The sequence below is a fragment of the Anolis carolinensis genome, chromosome 5, assembly GCF_035594765.1.
Source record: "Anolis carolinensis isolate JA03-04 chromosome 5, rAnoCar3.1.pri, whole genome shotgun sequence".
Classification (NCBI taxonomy): Eukaryota; Metazoa; Chordata; class Lepidosauria; order Squamata; family Dactyloidae; genus Anolis; species Anolis carolinensis.
The window spans coordinates 148,075,681-148,095,416 of record NC_085845.1 but is presented as its reverse complement, the minus strand read 5'-3'; the positions used below and the strand labels follow the sequence as shown (position 1 = coordinate 148,095,416).

At 40.4% G+C, this 19,736-nt stretch overlaps 1 protein-coding gene across 1 annotated transcript in view; it reads left to right on the top strand.

Annotated features, from left to right (window-relative positions):
- Positions 1-19,736, top strand: part of lrig3 (leucine rich repeats and immunoglobulin like domains 3) — a 72,752-nt gene that overhangs the window by 13,273 nt on the left and 39,743 nt on the right. The window contains exons 2-3 of the mRNA XM_003221265.4: positions 3,484-3,555; positions 6,776-6,850. Of these exons, the coding sequence (XP_003221313.2) occupies positions 3,484-3,555; positions 6,776-6,850 (147 nt within the window). The remainder of the gene's footprint in view (positions 1-3,483; positions 3,556-6,775; positions 6,851-19,736) is intronic.

Here is a 19,736-nt window from a genome sequence, read left to right as displayed (position 1 = left end):
TGGTCTCTGGGGTGTAGCCTTATAAGAACAGCATAGCATTTTGCAGTTGTTTATTTGCATTTGTCATAATTGCTGGTCATTTTTAACATGTATTGTACTGCAGTCTTAATAGTGAAATTTGTATTCGGAGTCCCCAAGTCCAACCAGCCAGCCATAGCAGTTTTATGTTTCATAATATAAAAAAATGCTACCAATGAGCTTAAACCACTGTAGAGATTTTTCTTTCCATGTACTGTGGTTTAAAGAGGAAAGGAGGAGGGAATTGGGAGTGGAAAATGTGTTTCCACCACTTCAGCGATGCCAACTTCTATTTCTAAATTATAAGGAGAGATTTGTTCATAGTATTTTCTAGTAGTATGAGAAATTCAATCAGTCTTTTCAAAAAAAGACAAATGTGTGCCTTTTAACATAGATTATCTCACAACAAACATTTTCAAAACTGATTTTAGAATGTATCCTATGTATCTTAGTTTCCAGCCCATTCCTTGTAATTTTTATTGTTGTAGGAATGTCTCTCCAAATGAGTAATCCTTCCCTCCTGTACGCTTCTAGAAATTGTAAAATTAGATATAAAAGACAGGTCCATTAAAGGACTGGTAATAATTGTTTGATTTTTGCTTCAGAGCAATAAAACATGTTATAAAAGTTGGGAATCATCAAACTCTGAATTTGAGTTAAGAAAACTAGGGAGGGGTTTTGAGGGCTATTTACATGCTTGGTTTTTTTTTCTTCTTAAGGCAGTGTAGTGCTTGGAAAAATCTGTGGAAAGCAGCAGTGTCAAAAAACACAAATTTAGTCTGAAATATAATGTAAGTTGTGCTTACGATCGCCTTGATAGACTCCAGATGGATGGTGAGTTTTGAGCTCAGAGTGAAAGTGTCTGGCTCCAGTTTAGTGATCATGCACAGCAGTGGTTGTAATTGCAGGATTTTTTATAGTTTAAAGGCTCTGCCAGATTCCCCCCTCCCCCTGTTATACTTCCAGCAGAACAAATCTACTCACGTCTGTTACTGTCTGGTAGGTCCCAAGGCAAACATGTTTTAAATAAATCTTTCAAGGGTGTTCCCTCCTTTACCGCCCCCTTTTTTATATAGATTTTAGTACTTTTAGGTGACATGAAAAAAGGCCAAAGGTTTTTTCTTTTCTTTAAATGGAATGTTGAAAGCTCTTTGTTGAAATAATTCCTGATCCCTGATACTGGATGAAGAATAATGTGTTTGTCTTTAACAGCCATGACTTAATCACATTTGGTGATGTGTTTATGTAGTTCTTCTGATCCCATTGAGCCACAGCCACATACTGACTTGAATATGAGACAAGATAAAGACTTTTCTCCATTTTACAATTCAGAACGTCTTATCAATCTTGTTAAATTATTTGGATTAGAATTATTTAGCAATATTACATGAGGACCCAGTGTAGAAACCCATGACTAGATTGAGTAATAGTCACACTTGGAGTGGATGCATATGGACTTTTGTTTAGTTCGGACCAACTTCCCTTGATATGAAGGAATATACTCTTTAAGATTGGATTATGCTTTGTCTGTGGAATGGATAGGCATGCAGAAGCAGGTTTATTCTCTCACACATCTGTGGCAGATCAGGTTGTTCCATTTAAATGTGATATGTTGGTGCCTTGAGGGTGAAGTATTTATTCAAACTTTGTTTTTAGTGGTGGTTTTTTTTTTGTACTTGCATATGGTTCACATTAAACATTTTATGTGTAAGAATTAATGGTGCAGAGACACGTGAATGCAAGAAAGCCACCCAGCCATCAGTATAGCTAGACTTTGTGAATTCAGCCTTACCAGATGAAAATCATAAATTGAGCAACAGCTTTATGGCAGATTTGCCAGATGCCATTAGACTGTAACAAGTTTGGCCCCCTAGACTTTCAAGGTGTGACTCACATTCTGTATAGGAACTGCACAGTTATTTCTGTGTCAGTCTTAACAAATGAGATGTTTTATTAAACCAGTTTAAGCAAATATAGAAGTAGTTCATATCCAGTTTTCATACAACAGATATGTGATCACGGATGGCAGTTTCCATACAACAAAGTCAACCAAGTATGGAAAATGTGTGGCTAGCTATCCAAATTTTGTTGGGCTGTCTCTTATCATCACTTACCATTGACTGTGCTGACTAGGGTTGATAGGAGCTACAGTCCAGTAATGCCTTTAGGTCTTTGTGTTGCTTACCTCTGATTTATATGGAAGGTTGCCATGTGTCCTGTTGGAAATATAGAAATCAATAAGTGTTGTTTCAGGGAGTAGCTGACAAAATCAAAGTGCATGTGATAAATTCCATTGATTGATTAGTCAGGTTTACTAGTACAACTGACTTGTGCATTTATTAATACAAGTCAAATATCCCTTATTTGAAATACTTGATACCAGAAACTCTTTCAAGGTTTGTTTCCCAGATTTAGCATATTTGCATATATATTAGGCATGGGGAAACTTTGGCTCTCCGGGTATTCTGGACTTCAACTTTGGCCCTCCAGGTGTTTTGACTATGCCTGATTGATTGATTTCTATATATATATATATATATATATATATATATATATATATACACACACACACACACACACACACACACACACACACACACGGAAGCCCGTGGTGGCGCAGCATGTTAAAGCGCTGAGCTACTGAACTTGCAGAGCAAAAGGTCACAGGTTCTAATCTGGGGAGCGGGGTGAGCGCCCGCTATTAGCCCCAGCTTCTGCCAACCTAGCAGTTCAAAAACATGCAAATGTGAGCAGATCAATAGGTAACTCTCCAGTGGGAAGGTAACAGCGCTCCATGCAGTCATACTGGTGACATGACCTTGGAGATGTCTATGGACAACGTCGGCTCTTCGGCTTAGAAATGGAGATGAGCACCAACCCCCAGAGTCAGACACGACTGGACTTAACATCAGGGGAAACCTTTACCTTACCTATATACACACATACACATATAATGAGAAATTTTGTAGATGGGACCCAAGTCTGGAGAAACTAGAGAAATTTGTGAAGATCTGTGAAATAGCAGAAGGTGTGGATTTGTGCTGAGCATTAAATTTGGATTCTCATCCTTTCATAGATCTTGTATCACGCCCTCTTTTCACATCTAACTTCTCATCTTTTTCCAGCCTCACATCTCATTTTATTGCTACTGGTATTGCTTATGAGATGTGAGGCTGAAAAGGGACTGGGGATCTGAGAAAATGTGTATATAAGGAACCTGATGCCAGCATTAAGGAGAGTAAAAACAGTACATACTGTACAGGAGATGTCTGGGGAGCTCATCAGCCACGTACTTCCATTTTGAAAATGAACAAACAGGAATGTAGCCTTAAAGGTAGAAGCAAGTGATTCGCAGATGTTGTTGTTGGGCTTTGGAGGATTTCAGAATTCCATATTAGAGATGCTTGACCTGTGTACAGATATTGAAAGAAAATGACATTTATTTATTTATTTTTCATCCATTAGAGATCTAAGCCACAACAAATTGTCTTCAATCAAGCCAAGTTCTCTGAGTCACCTTCATGGTTTGAAAGAAATGTAAGTGGATGTCTTGATTACTTTGCCTTTCTATATTATAACATGCCTTCTTTAAATTTGTTTATTTTAAAAAGAGTGTTTATAATTGTGTATGACTATAAAATCTCTCACTTCCTATACAGGATACCCTAAAATGCAGGAGAATCCTAGTTTATAGTAAACTAGCTTTGCCCAGCCACATGTTGCTGTGGCTTATGGGAATCATTTGTTGTCCAGGTAGAATAGCAGTGAATAGCCTTGCAGCTTCAAAGCCTGTCTGTTTCCTGCCTGGGGGAATCTTTTGTTGGGAGGTGTTAGCTGGCCCTGATTGTTTCCTTTCTGGAATTCCCAGTTTCCCTGTTTGCAGAGTGTTGTACTTTATTTACTGTCCTGGTTTTAGAGATTATATTCTTCTGTATTATTATACCACAGTAATGATTACATATTATATTTATAATCTTATATTATCTGCTTAGAACTGGATTGTATGAGGCCCCTTCTACACAGCTGTATAAAATCTACACTGAACTGGATTATATGGCAGTGTGGACTCAAGATAATCCAGTTCAAAGCAGATACTGTGGATTATCTGCCTTGGCATTCTGGGTAATATAGCCGTGTGGAAGGGTCTTGAGTCTATACTGCCATATAATCCAGTTCAAATCGGATAATCTGTATTTTATAGGCAGTGTGGATGAGGCCTAAATGCACACTGCCTCTTCCCTGGGTGCCATTTTGGCTGAGGGAGTTGCTAGGATATGAAGGGGGTGGGGCCTAAAGGCAGCGGGGGGAGGGGGGAGGCTAAAGGCAGCGGAGCCTACCTTTCTAACTGGCAGTTAGGGGAGAAAGGCTCTTCCTCATCCTCTTTAATTTGGACTATTTTTCTAGGTTTTTTTTAATTGAAAGACATAGACTGGATGACTATGCCTTTTGTGGCCAAATTTGGTGTGATTGGGTTCAGTGGTTTTGTTGTTTACTCCATAGTAAAATGCCACATTACATCTATATATATAAAATGATAAAGTTGTTTGCGCAGTGACTATAACAACAAAACTAAACATCCCAGAAATACGAAATTTGGCAACACAATGCAAAAGGCTTGCCTCCAGGTTACAACAACACAACCACACCACAAAACCACAATCCAGACCCACAAAACTCACAACAACGCATCATGCGATAACAACACAACTAAACGCCCCAGAAATACAAAACTTGGCAACACAATGCAAAAGCCTTGCCTCCCAGTTGTAACAACACAACCACACCACAAAACCACACAGGACCCACAAAACTCACAACAACGCATTGTGACTATAACAACACAACTAAATGCCCCAGAAATACGAAACTTGGCAACACAACGCAAAAGCCTTCACTCCAGGTTGTAACAACACAACCACACCACAAAACCACAATCCGGACCCATAAAACTCACAACAACACATCGTGACTATAACAACACAACTAATTGCCCTAGAAATACGAAACTTGGCACACAACTAAACGCCCCAGAAATATAAAACTTGACAACACAACGCAAAAACCTTGCCTCCCAGTTGTAACAATACAACCACACCACAAAACCACAATCTGGACCCACAAAACTCACAACAATGCATCGTGACTATAACAACACAACTAAACGCCCCAGAAATACGAAACTTGGCACACAACTAAACGCCCCAGAAATACAAAACTTGACAACACAACACAAAAGCCTTTTCTCCCAGTTGTAACAACACAACTACACCACAAAACCGCAATCCGGACCCACAAAACTCCCAACAACGCTTCGTGACTATAACACAACTAAACGCCCCAGAAATACAAAATTTGACAAAACAACGCAAAAGCCTTGCCTCCCAGTTGTAAGAACACAACCACAACACAAAACCACAATCCGGACCCACAAAACTCACAACAACGCATCATGACTATAACAACACAACTAAACACCCCAGAAATACAAAACTTGGCAAAACAATGCAAAAGCCTTGCCTCCCAGTTGTAACAACATAACCACACCACAAAACCACACTGGACCCACAAAACTCACAACAACGCATCATGACTATAACAGCACAACTAAATGCCCCAGAAATACGAACCTTGGCAACACAACGCAAAAGCATTCCCTCCCGATTGTAACAACACAACCACACCACAAAACCACAATCCGGACCCACAAAACTCACAACAACGCATTGTGACTATAACAAATACAAAATTTGACAACACAACTCATCCACCTCCCCAATCCCTACATTCACACTTGGCCTCCAAAAAAACAATTACAATAATAACAATGACAACAACAACAACAATAAGAATCAACACCATCACAGGCAAGAAACAGCCAGGCACTGAGGCTGAGAGGCCAGTCAGTGCTACACTGGGCCTCCAAAAAACAATACAGTAGCATCTAACTTATCCAACCTTCATGACCACTACAACAACAATAATAATAAACACCTACACAGGCAAAACAAAAAAAGACTATTGTACCACAATAAAAATATAAACCGCACTCAGCAGAATCAGACATTACAACTAACAACAAACCAAAGACAACAGGGATCTCAAGCAATTATCAATCAACACAAAAATTGAAGAAGGTAACAGACTTCAAATACTACTACTAATGTGAGTATAAAGAAGGGTGGAGGTCACAGCATAAATACAACCTAATGTAGACTGACCAACACCACCAGACTAAGCCACAGCAACGCGTGGCCGGGCACAGCTAGTTTATATATATATAGATGAAATGAAACTGTACTGTAATGAACTAATGCACTATTACCAAGAGCCAGTGTGATGTAATAGTTAAATATTGGACTAGGACCCTGGGAGAGCAAGGTTCAAATTTCTACTAGGCCACATATATCCACTGGGTGACCTTGGGCAAGTCATACTCTCTCAGCCTCAAGAGAAAGGCAGTGGAAAAACCCCTCTGAATAAGGCTGGATATCCCAGGATCTGATCCCAGATTATCTGCTTTGAAATGGATTCTACAAGTCTCACCTGCTATATAATCTGGGATCAGATCCTGGGATATAGGGCAGTGTCGATCCAGCCTAAATCTCCCAAAAAAAATCGCATTATAAATTCACCATAGGTTCACCATAAGTAAAACAAAACAAAATTCGAAGTCACACAACATTATTATGATATAGGAAAATCGAAAAGCACAAACTATTTCTTGTTTCTGAGTCGACTGACTTTATGTTCTTGACAGAAAACTGAACAACAATGAATTAGAAATCATACCAGATCTGGGCCCTGTTTCAGCAAACATTACCCTCCTGTCTCTGTAAGTTGAATTTTATTTTATTTTATTTTTCATGTTGTGTATATATTTAATATTCGAATATTATGTGACTGTGCAAATAGTGTGGAAGGTATCATTATAAGTGAAGCAGAGCTGATGTTTAAAATGAAATACTTGGTTTTTGTGACAAGCTTGTATCATGCACAATATCTTTGCCCTCCATGCACGCTTTTCTCAGATTTTTGCATATTGTGTTTCTAGATGTGTGTTTTGAGAAGGTGTAGAGGCATGATAGTACTCCCAACACTGAATTCTAAAAGGAAGGGCTGCATTTCAGCTGCTGAATGTATGTGTTATCTGTGAAAGGTACCAAAACGTCCCTGTGATGATGGTGCGACTTGGAGAAAGCCCCTTCCTTGATGATTTTAAATCTCATGTAAATTGATATAGGGAGATATTGTTTTTCAGATAGTCTGGAGCCAAGCTGTATAGTGCTTTAAAGGTCATGAGCAAGCACTTTGAATTCTACCTGGAAATGGATAGGTAGCTAGTGGAACTATTTGAACAAAGGGAATTATATTATCCCTGTAAACAGCTCCAGTCAGCAGCCTGGCTGCAACATTTTGGACCTTCTATAGTTTCCTAACAGTTTTTAAAGTGAGGCTCAATCTGTGAAGCTATATATTATGCAATTGTCATACTTCCTTGTTAACATATTTGTTATGATTAGGTTTTTAAAATAAATAATTCTGATCCCCCAAGAGTGCTATGAAAGCTGTGATTTTGTTTATGCTTATTTAGGAGTAGGTTCTGCTGAACATAGATTTACTTCTATGTAGGCATGTATAAGATTGAGCAGTAAGTGTGTACATAATTCATTCAAAATAAAAACTTCTGTAATGTACTATGGTAGATCTCACTTGCAACCTGATTCACTGTGTGTTTATGTAGACAAACTAACTGAATTGATATGATTTACTCCCATGTCATTACATGTATATGATGATGTATATGGTTTCATTCTTGACTTTTCACCCATGGCACTGGCCTTGGTTCTGTAGTCACTTTTCAGAGATAAATTGCTTCTGGACATTTTTCTACATGTTTATGAGTGTCAATATAAACACTATAGAGAAGGCAGGAGATCTTGAAAAAAGAAATTGGAGTTAAATAAGTAAGGAATAAAGCAGATCTCTATCATTTAACATTGTACCATTTTTATGTCTAATACAGTATGCATACTTGTTTGTCATTTTTTTTGGTATGGGTGTATTTGCCCATTTATGTAGTTGCTTAATATATAAGAATTATATACAGGGGATATGTTCCAGAACCTACTGTGGAAACAGAAAATAATGGATAATAGCAAACCCTGTTGAAATGAATGACCTCTGCCACATGTTGGCATAGGAGTATCACCTCCAGGAGTTAGCTCGGTTCTCCAGGGTGATTATGTGGTAACTTGTGGCGGATATTTATCATAGAATCACCTCAAGGATATACTTTTGTTGGATGCGGATAGGTAAAATGCTAACTGGGAGGGGATTTTGGTTATCATGCAGTCATAGAAGAGTTCTGACCTCTACAATTACCAATTACCTTAAATATTTGTGTGTAAGTATAGAAATGCAGTAAAAAAATCAACCCCAAAAACTGCTTCAACTTATGTATGTGTCAGTGTATCTTAACTCTTATCATAAAAGGAACCATCACTTCCTTTGAATAGCGGGGTGAAAGGCAAGAGCAGTCCATCCTGGGAAAACCTCAAAAGAAGCACCAACTCCTTCTACTCACTACCATTGTGCTTTTTTTCGTGTCAGGAGCAACCTGAGAAAATGAAAATTGCTTCTGGTGTGAGAGAATTGGCTGTTTACAAGGACGTTACCCAGCTTGGATCGTTACCTTGACTCCAGCTTGGATCGTTACCTTGACGTGGTGCTGGGGCTTGAGTGCCTCGATGAAGCCATGAGCTATACCGTGCAGGGCCACCCAAGATGGGAAGGTCATGGCAGAGAGGTCAGACGAAGCACGATCCCTGGGGAAGGTAATGGCAACCCACCCCAGTATTCTTGCCATGAAAACTATATGGATCAGTACAACCAGAGAAATGTCGGTATACCATTGGAAGATAGGACCCCCAGGTCGGAAGATGGTCAAAATGCTACTGGGGAGGAGCAGAGGACTAGTCCAAGTAGCCCCAGATGTGATGACGCAGTTAGCTCAAAGCCGAAAGGAACGTTAATGGCCGACGGTGCTGGAGGTGAAGGACGAATCCGATGTTTTAGAGATCAACACACTATAGGAACCTGGAATGTAAGATCTATGAGCCAGGGCAAACTGGATGTGGTTATCGGTGAGATGTCAAGATTAAAGATAGACATTCTGGGAGTCAGTAAACTGAAATGGACTGGAATGGGCCACTTCACAAAAGATGATCACCAGATCTACTACTGCGGACAAGAGGAACAACAAAGAAATGGAGTAGCCTTCATATTTAATAATAAAGTTGCGAAAGCAGTGATTGGATACAACCCAAAAAATGATAGAATGATCTCAATTCGAGTTCAAGGCAAGCCATTTAACATCACAGTGATCCAAACATACGCCCCAACCACAGCTGCTGAAGAAGCAGAATTAGATAAGTTCTACGAGGATCTGCAGCACTTAGTGGATAACACACCGAAAAGAGACATTATTCTCATTACAGGAGATTGGAATGCTATGGTGGGCAGTCAAATGATAACCGGGATCACAGGCAAGCATGGTCTGGGACAACAAAATGAAGCAAGACGTAGGCTGATAGAATTTTGCCAGGAAAACTCTCTGTGCATAACAAACACTCTGTTCCAACAACCTAAAAGACGGCTTTACACATGGACTTCACCAGATGGTCAACACCAAAATCAGATTGACTACATCCTTTGCAGCCAAAGGTGGTGGACATCCATCCAGTCGGTGAAAACAAGACCTGGATCTGACTGTAGTTCAGATCACGAACTTCTTATTACAAAATTTAGAATCAGACTAAAGAGAATGGGGAAAATACACAGACCAATTAGATATGATCTCACAAATATTCCCAGTGAATATGCAGTGGAGGTGAAGAATAGATTTCAGGGACTAGATTTAATAAACAGAGTCCCAGAAGAACTATGGACAGAAGTCCACAACATTGTTCAGGAGGCAGCAACAAAGTACGTCCCAAAGAAAAAGAAAACCAAGAAAGCAAGATGGATGTCTGTTAAGACACTAGAAGTAGCCCAAGAAAGAAGGAAGGCGAAAGGAAACAGCGATAGGGGGAGATACGCCCAATTAAATGCACAATTCCAGAGGTTAGCCAGGAGAGACAAGGAACTATTTTTGAACAAGCAATGCATGGAGTGGAAGAAGACAATAGAATAGGAAGGACAAGACATCTCCTCCAGAAAATCAGAAACATTGGAGGCAAATTTCAGGCAAAAATGGGCATGATCAAAAACAAAGATGGCAGGGACCTAACAGAAGCTGAAGAGATCAAGAATAGGTGGCGAGAATATACAGAAGATCTGTATAGGAAGGATAATAATATAGAGGATAGCTTTGACGGTGTGGTGAGTGAATTAGAACCAGACATCCTGAGGAGTGAGGTTGAATGGGCCTTAAGAAGCATTGCTAACAACAAGGCAGCAGGAGACGATGGGATCCCAGCTGAGCTGTTTAAAATCTTGGAAGGTGATGCTGTCAAGGTGATGCATGCCATATGCCAGCAAATATGGAAAATACAAGATTGGCCATCAGATTGGAAAAAATCAATTTATATCCCCATACCAAAAAAGGGAAATGATAAAGAATGCTCAAACTTCCGTACAGTGGCACTTATTTCCCATGCCAGTAAGGTAATGCTCAAGATCCTGCAAGGCAGACTCCAGCAATACATGGAGCAAGAGTTGCCAGATGTCCAAGCTGGGTTCAGAAAAGGCAGAGGAACGAGAGACCAAATTGCCAATATCCGCTGGATAATGGAGGAAGCCAGGGAGTTTCAGAAAAACGTTTTCTTCTGCTTTATTGACTATTCTAAAGCCTTCAACTGTGGATCATAATAAACTATGGCATGTTCTTGGTGGTATGGGGATACCAAGTCACCTTGTCTGTCTCCTGAGAAATCTGTATAAAGACCAAGTAGCCACAGTAAGAACAGATCACTGTACAACAGACTGGTTCAAGATTGGGAAAGAAGTGCGGCAGGGTTGCATACTTTCACCCTCCCTATTCAACTTGTACGCAGAACACCTCATGCGACATGCGGGGCTTGAGGAATCCAAGGCCGGAGTTAAAATTGCTGGAAGAAACATTAACAACCTTAGGTATGCAGACGATACCACTCTGATGGCCGAAAGCGAGGAGGAGCTGAGGAGCCTTATCACCAAGGTGAAAGAAGAAAATGCAAAAGTTGGGTTGCAGTTAAACATCAAGAAAACCAAGATCATGGCAACTACACCTATTGATAACTGGCAAATAGAGGGAGAAAACGTGGAGGCAGTGACAGACTTTATATTTCTAGGCGCGAAGATCACTGCAGATGCAGACTGCAGCCAGGAAATCAGAAGACGTTTACTTCTTGGGAGGAGAGCAATAGCCAACCTTGACAAAATAGTGAAGAGCAGAGACATCACACTGGCAACGAAGGCCCGCATAGTCAAAGCAATGGTATTCCCCATAGTAACCTATGGATGCAAGAGCTGGACCATAAGGAAGACTGAGCGAAGGAAGATAGACGCTTTTGAACTCTGTTGCTAGAGGAAAATCCTGAGAGTGCCTTGGACCACAAGAAGATCCAACCAGTCCATCCTCCAGGAAATAATGCCCGGCTGCTTATTGGAGGGAAGGATATTAGAGGCTGTGATGACTCATGGGCCATGTAGTCCTGTTCCTAACACTGTTGTGACAGATGAAGAGGAAAACTTAGGTTTCCCACCGTTTCAGCCAGAATTGGAGCTTTTTCAGCCAGAATTGGAGCCCTTGCACCTGCAGGAGATTTGCCTTCCAGAAGTCGGCCAAACAAGCCTTGAGCCGAAATCTCCCCCATTTTCTCGCCGTGATTTTTATAAACAACAGAAAAGCGCTCAGGAGGCTTCTCGCAGGAGCGCTAGGATCGCTGCCAGGCATTCAGCTGATTAAGCCTGCTTCCCATGGGAAACTTTAGGGAGTCATGCATCTGGACGCAGAGAATGGCTTTCGGTTCTGGTTCCCCAGAGAATTGTTCTTTGGCGGGAAAACGAGACCCTATTTAGGTGTTTTGCCCACGTAGGAACCTTGCGGAGTCAATTCGTCAGCTACGGGAGTAGGTTGTGTGTGGACTACGCTACTCCCGCTTCCAAGCCCTCGTTCCCGTTTCCAGCCTTGCTTTGCTTCCCAGGACCTTGTCTTGCTCCACGGACATTGCCTTGCTTCCCGGACCTCGCCACGAATTTACCACGGATCCTGTTCTTGCTCCTCGTTTCTTGTTGCCTTGAATTAAGCCTATTGTTCCAAGAATCAAGTTTACTTCCCAGCCTTGCTTAAGTTTCGTGGACTAAAGGACCTTGTCATCTCCCCTCACTTTGCTTGGCAAAGTGAGTGTTTCGGTTATTGGATTACAACTTTGGACCTTAATATTTCATATTGGACATTGTTTCTTTGGACTAATTTTGACCTTTCCTGAAAGGTCTACTTCTGGACTATTTTCTACACTTGTTTTTATTAACTTTATATACTCTTACAATAAAGATATTAGATAGATTCTGGCCTCTGTGTATGGTTATTGGTGCTCTGCAGCCTGGGTCTTGACAGAGGCAAAGCTGAAGTATTTTGGCCACATCATGAGAAGACAGGAAAGCTTGGAAAAGAACCCGATGCTGGGGAAAAGGGAAGGAAAAAGGAAGAGAGGCCGACCAAGGGCAAGATGGATGGATGGTATCCTTGAAGTGACTGGGTTGACCTTGAAGCAACTGGGGGTGGAGATGGCCGACAGGGAGCTCTGGCGTGGACTGGTCCATGAGGTCACGAAAAGTCGGAGACGACTAAACGACTGAGCAGCAGCAGCATGGGAGGCTTCTCTCATGTCCCCACATGGGGAGCTGGAGCTAACAGGCGGGAGCTCACCCCTCTCCCCAGATTCAAACCTCTGACCTTTCGGACATTAGTCCTTCCAGCACAAGGGTTTAATCCATTGCGCCACTGGGGGCTCCTACCATTGCACTGCTTCTTATCTTTTTGAATGCCCAGATGGGAAAAGGCTGGCAACAGCCAGTGGTACCTGCCCCTCTTAGCCAGCATTGGTACTTTCTTTCCACAGAATGACCCTTGACTTGGCTTATATCAAAATTCATCATTTTGGCCCCAAAACCTGCCTGCGAGTTCTACATGAGGTCAACTTTTACATAAGTACACAGTATGTCATAGCGCTTTAACATGATGCTAGCTGATGATGACAATAACTTCATTAGTCTCATAATCATATCTTTTGAAGTGATCAGAACAATGGAAAATGTTGAAATATTTTGCAGTTTAGTATGCCGCTTTATCCAAGGATTCGATATTCACGGTTTCACTTACTTGTGCTTTAAATATATGACAAACTCCTGACCCCTGAGTGTTTGTGGCTTCTCTGAGTCCTCCGTTGTGATTCTATGGCGTGCTTCCAGCCCAAGTATAGCCAAAATACAGAGTTTGCTATTATCCACTTTTTCTGTATGTGTGTGTCTCCTTCATAGGTATGAGGTTGTACTGTATAAGGAACATGATGTTTAAGTAGAAAAAAAATGTTTACTATGATTCACTGCATTGTTTTAATCTGTAAGGCTCCTCAGTACTGATTTGTGTTGAATGCATAGTTTTCACTAGTGTGAAGAAAGTACAATTTGGGTGCAGGTAAATTTTTAGAATTGCAGTGAGTTGAGATAGCAGTTTTGGACGTTTATCAGTCACATTTGAATTGTGGGTTCTTTTTTCACCGGTAAAGCCCCTCCTTCAATATAACTGTTATTATGCCTGTGAGTACCAAGGAGTCCAATGGGTTAAAACAACCACAGTCAATTTTGGGAGCTGCTGGGTTAATGAAAGTGATCAGCATTCAGTTGCTTACATCTGGTGACTTATTATCCTGTTGTTTTTACTTTGGGCCTAGGTCAGCTAAGTCAGCTGGTGCAGCCGCTGTGTCTGCCCTGCTCTATTTAAGTAAGAACTAAGTGACATTTGATATTGGTGTGGCTTTTCAATAGATTAGGCAGGGTAGAAGAGAGAATTAAAAAGAAAAAGCAGATGGTCTGGACTAAAAGAAGAAAGCAAGAAGGATAAACACTATTCCATTAAACAGCAGCAACATCAGTACTATAGAATTTTGTAAATGAAATCACAAATGTACTTGTGAAAGCTCATTTTCTCAGGGCATGTAACTTTCTCACTGTATTGGCTACTTTAAATATATAGCATTAAGCATTACGCTCATGTGGTTTTTAGGGTAACACCACAAACTGTAGCCCAGTTACCTGAGACAAACTATACTTAAAAAAAAAAGAAACAGGGCTTTTTTTCTTAGCCAAATGTAGGCATAAAGGAGACAATGCATATCAGGATCTTAAGTATAGACAATAGGGAACTTGCCTTTTGCCACCCTTATATGGGTTTTGTTTTGGATCTGGCTTCCACATTTGTGGTTGGCATGGATAAAAAGAAAGCCTCCTTTCATTTCAAAACAAATATTCCGTTTTCAAGGTAATAGGAGGGGGAAAACTCTGGTTACACTTTGTTCACATGGGCTCATGGATGACAGGTTAAGAATCACTGAACTAGATAGTCGTCATGATGACCTTCTACTCACCACATATATCACTTTGCCAAATTTTACAGCCAATCAGCTCCCAACAAACAAACTTTCCTATATCAAACCAAATTTTGACAGGGGCAGAGATAAAAAGTTATGAGCAGAAATAACCTCTTGGGTATTTTATCTCACACCATTTGAGAAGTATACCATACACGTTTCCCTAGTATGCTGTCTTTTCTCTTCATTCAAAAATATAACAGAAGTGCTTAGAAAACCTAAATGTATCTTTCCACAGCTTTAGAAAACAACTCTCCATCCGAATCTTGAATGGATGACTTTTACAAAATTATCTCAATGCCCAAATTTAAACTTTAGTTTGGTTTGGATTGCATAGTGATAGTGGTGGTGGTGGTGATGATGACGATGCTGTTGTAGAGTTGAGCATCCCTTATCTGGAATTCCAAAATATTCCAAAATCCAAATTTGTCCATATGGGTGGTTGAGCTAATCGCACCTTTGTTACTTCTGATGGTTCAGTGTACACACACTTTTGTTTCATGCCAAAAAAAAAACCTTACAAATAACGTATAAACTGACCTTCAGGCTATTTGAAGTAACTCTTGAAAAGACTGAATTGTTATGCTGTCTATTTGAGCTGTGAGCAGTGCCTTTGTTCCCATTGTACTTTCAAACTCACGCAGAGTCCCTGAATGGCCTCTGAAGGCTTCTTGATTACGTTGCGGAGAACTCAACAGAGGTTACAAGTGTATCCCATCCACCTTCTGACCTCTGTGGGGAATGACTGGAATTAGAAATAGTAGCAATTTATTATGGCTGCTTTGACATGAAAGCCACCTCTAGGTCAGCACAGCATGGGCCGAACTTTGGGATGAGCCAAAAGAAAATTCAGCATGGGGATCGAGTGGCAGTTGAGTGTGTAATTGGCGACTGTTCCTCTGCATTCTTCAAGTTAATTATTCCCGCACCATTAAAAAAACACAATCTATTCTAGGCTTCCACAATAAGTTGATTCTCTTCTATTTTCAACTGATATGTGAATGTACAGATCAGGATAAGAATGGTTGAGTCTGCTGCTAAGGCAGAGTTTAAACAAAATTGACTTTTTGTGATTTCTGACTGATTTAAAGGCAATTCTCTTTGGGTGAAGCCTTTTATAAAAAAAAGTATTGAAAAGGGGGAGAACAAAATTCTAGTGAATGTACATGAAAAGTGTTCTCACTCCCTGTTCCATCTTAGCTTTTAGTTTTTTCCCTCTGTAGATAAATTTTGATTCCAGGTTTGTTCCCATCACTTTTTATGCTGTGAATTCCATGTGGATCATATTTCTGCACTATCTCTCATGCCTTTTGGGGGATTGCAAATAAAGGGTCCAATTGATCTTCGGCACCTACTCCTCAGATTCTCAAATGGCCCAACATCCTGTTTTGAAGAGCAGTTCTTGCTTAAATTTAAGACTTAGGATATTTTACCTTGTGTGCCTGAAATCTTCAACACCTCAAAGTGAATTGTACTCGTCAACATGTATCACATGTTCTATTTTGATAATTCTTGTGTTCAAGAAAGATATATAGTATATAGTTTGAAGGCAAATCTAACCTACAAATAGCACAAGTTGGTCTATTGACTATTTGTGGTATTAATATTTGTTGTGAATTTAGCTGAAATATTTTTATGCTTGGAATAGATATTTCTAATATCTGCCTGGTATATGCCATGTTGAAGAATTAATAAGAACTGATTTATTCTTTGGAGCAGAATAATTAGCATACATTCCAAAGATGTTCACTGTTTTATTATAAAGTAGACACCTGTGATTTTAAAGTAGCAGTGTCTTCTTTGCTTCAAGTTTCATCTCCTACTGTAAGATTGTGACCAGTCCGCGAAAGAGAATGCCACAGCCAGAAAACAGCTTTCTCTTTTGTTTTGTTACAAGGGATGCTTGCAGAAAAAACATTGATATTATTAGTTCATACTTGATATTCTAGAAACTTTCAGTACAGTGCAATCCAACCTGGTGGCTTTAGGAACTAGTGCTAAAGCAAGGTCTTTGCCAGCTTTGGACATTTCACCATGGCCTTTTCTGCTGACTTTCTGAGGAGATTCCTATGTAGGATCTCTGACTTTGGCACACGTTTTGTTTCTTGCTTGGTTACTGAGCACCTGAACTAGTATAAGTGATCTGGTCACACTATTCCTTGTCTACACTATACATTTTCTTGACTTTGGCGCTGGATTACTGTGACAATACTATGTTGTAGCCCTATAATTGATCTCTGTACACATGGCTGGCTTACACTTGGATTGCTGCCTACCATCCTTGACATATTTTCTATCATAGACCCCAGGAAAAACAGGAGATTTTGCCCAAAAAGCCTTTAAGGGAGTAGGACACAAGAAGGCTTCCCATAGCAGACCACTGAGAGGTGTATTCAGCAAATGTTTACATGATTCTCAGGATCTTGCACTGACACAACCATGCAGTATCTCTCTCTTCTCCTGGATGTTTGTGATAATATGTTCTCCCCGGCATTCCCTGCTTCACATCGCAGCCTACATTTTGTTCTTTGTCTTGACTAAAGAGAACTCACTAAATTAATGGAATTTACCTACATGTTGGTTTACCGTTGATCAACTGATTTAATGGATTTATTCTAGTTGAGAATAGTCAATAGGATGTCAGCCATTGTTTAACTGAATAGGCGAAGGATACCTTTGTTGAATTACTGGTGATTTTTTTTTTGAGATGCCTAAAATTGCAAGTTTAGTTTTTCATATTATTTTGACTAGACATTTTAAACTTACCATTATCAATTTCTTAGTGGATATACTAAGAATTATTATCTTAATAAACTCAGCAATATTCTTCCTAGCAAATTTTCTGTTATTTTCAAGGGAAAGGATTGTTCTGAGCAGGGGGGAGAAAAAAACTCCAGTTTTGCAACTTGCGGGATCTCTCACACATTGTGACCAGTAATATTTCCAGACTTTGCTCCTGAGCAGACTGTCCTACTCTGTAAGAAATATAACCCTAAGTAGAATTTGTTAAAATGGACATAAGCTTTCAGAAGTTGGAATCTCTGATAGATTGGCAATGTGTTACTCCCCTAATTTAAATTCTGTGCTTTTTTTTCCATTTGGGCTAGATGTTTTCCCATTTGTATTAACTCTCCAGCAACTGCTCCAAACCTCAGATTACACTGTCCTATTTTTCTTTGCATCTTGACTGGCTCAGAGGATTTTTAGCCCAATTTGGTGCTGGTGTTGCGTGCCATGTCAATTAGCAGAGAGACATCTTGGTAGCTCTTTTCAGTGTGTCCCCGTGTGTGTCTGCAAAGCTCACACCACTTCACTCTGAGTTCTGGTCTTTCAGAATTTGGAGGAAGGTAAATATTGTCTGGAAATTAAACTCAGTGGGTTTTATAACTTGCTTGAAAAGGGTGTAGCAGTGGGCTGCCTGCCATCTTTGTGTCAGATTTTCCCTTCCCATACGTGTGTATAGCTTGTTTTGGAAGGCAAGTTCATTTCTTTTTTTCTCTCCATATCTGGCAGCCTTTCTTTTTCTCCTCTGTTACTAAATGAGTTGGAGCAAAATAGCTCAGCTAGTGCCCTTGCAGCCTAACACTGTGAAAGCCAGTATTCCCAAGTTCTCAAGACCAGGGCTTCTTCAACTTTTCTACTTGGGACTTCTTTTGGCCTGAGGAATTTTTAAGTGACTCCAAATAAATAATTATTAAAAATTAAATATTTAATTAAGCATTTGCAAGGCTTACTAAATTGTCTGATTTTCTTTTTTTAGAAAACACAGCTGAAGCATCTTCTGCAGAGTCCACTGTAAACATTACATACCAGATTTGTGTAATTGTCTGAAACAGCCACTAGGGATGTTCAGAAACCGTTTACTCTTGCCAAATTGTACGGGACCCCAATATTTGGGGTTCGAATCCGCGGTTTAAGAAGCAGTATTGTACTACACTATGGGTTTCAAGAAGAAGAATCTGAATTTGTAGGTTTAGTTAGCCTAACCATTAGGCTAGGGGTAAGAAGCATGTGGTACTCCATATGGTGTTTTCAGGATTGCAGTTGCCAGCATTCCTCACCATTTGCTATACTAGCTATAGCTGCTGGGAGATGCAATCCAACAATGCCTACACCCCTCATTAGGCAGCAAATTTAAAGGGCAGTTGTGCCAGCCTCCCAGCTCTTTCCTCTGTTGGAAAACAAAGTTGCCCAATTTCTCCTGATTAGAAGATCTCAGAGTCTGGACCATCTTCTCCAGACTCCAAAGAGGAATCTTATGCTGGGAACACTGTCCTGAAAGATTGTGTGTATTTTTTCATTCCTTAGAGCTTTGTGTTTTTATGTGAATGCTGGATTCTGTGTATATATAAAAGGTAAAGGTTTCCCCTGACGTTAAGTCCAGTCATGTCTGACTCTGGGGGTTGGTGCTCATCTCCATTTCTAAGCCGAAGAGCCGGCATTGTCTGTAGACACCTCCAAGGTCATGTGGTCGGCATGACTGCATGGAGTGCCGTTACCTTCCCGCCGGAGCGGTACCTATTGATCTACTCACATTGATATGTTTTCGAACTGCTAGGTTGGCAGGAGCTGGAGCTAACAGCGGCCGCTCACGCCGCTTCCGGGGTTTGAACCTGGGACCTTTCCGTCTCCAGCTCAGTGCTTTAACGCACTTCGCCACCGGGGCTCCTTACCTGTGTATGTATGGTTGTGCTTAATACTTAAAGCTTGGTGACATCACCAGGGCCCATAGCCTGTGACATCATCAGATAGTGGTTCTCAGCTTGTGGGTCCCCAGGTGTTTTGGCCTACAATTCCCAGAAATTACCAGCTGTTAAGATTTCTGAGAGCTGAAGGCCAAAATATCTGGGGATCCACAGGTTGAGAACCACTGTCATAAAAGGTCATCTGTAGTTTGAGGTTTAAGACCAGAAATCTGATTGCCTGAGACAGTCCCAAACTGACAACTCTAGAGCTGCGTGGTTTCAACTGACAGATCAGTTAATTGCAATTTGCAGGGATGCCATTATGCCCTTAAAAATTGCATTGGCATACCCAACTGCTTCACTGGAAGAAATTGAGTTCTGTAATGTGCATGAATTGTTAGAT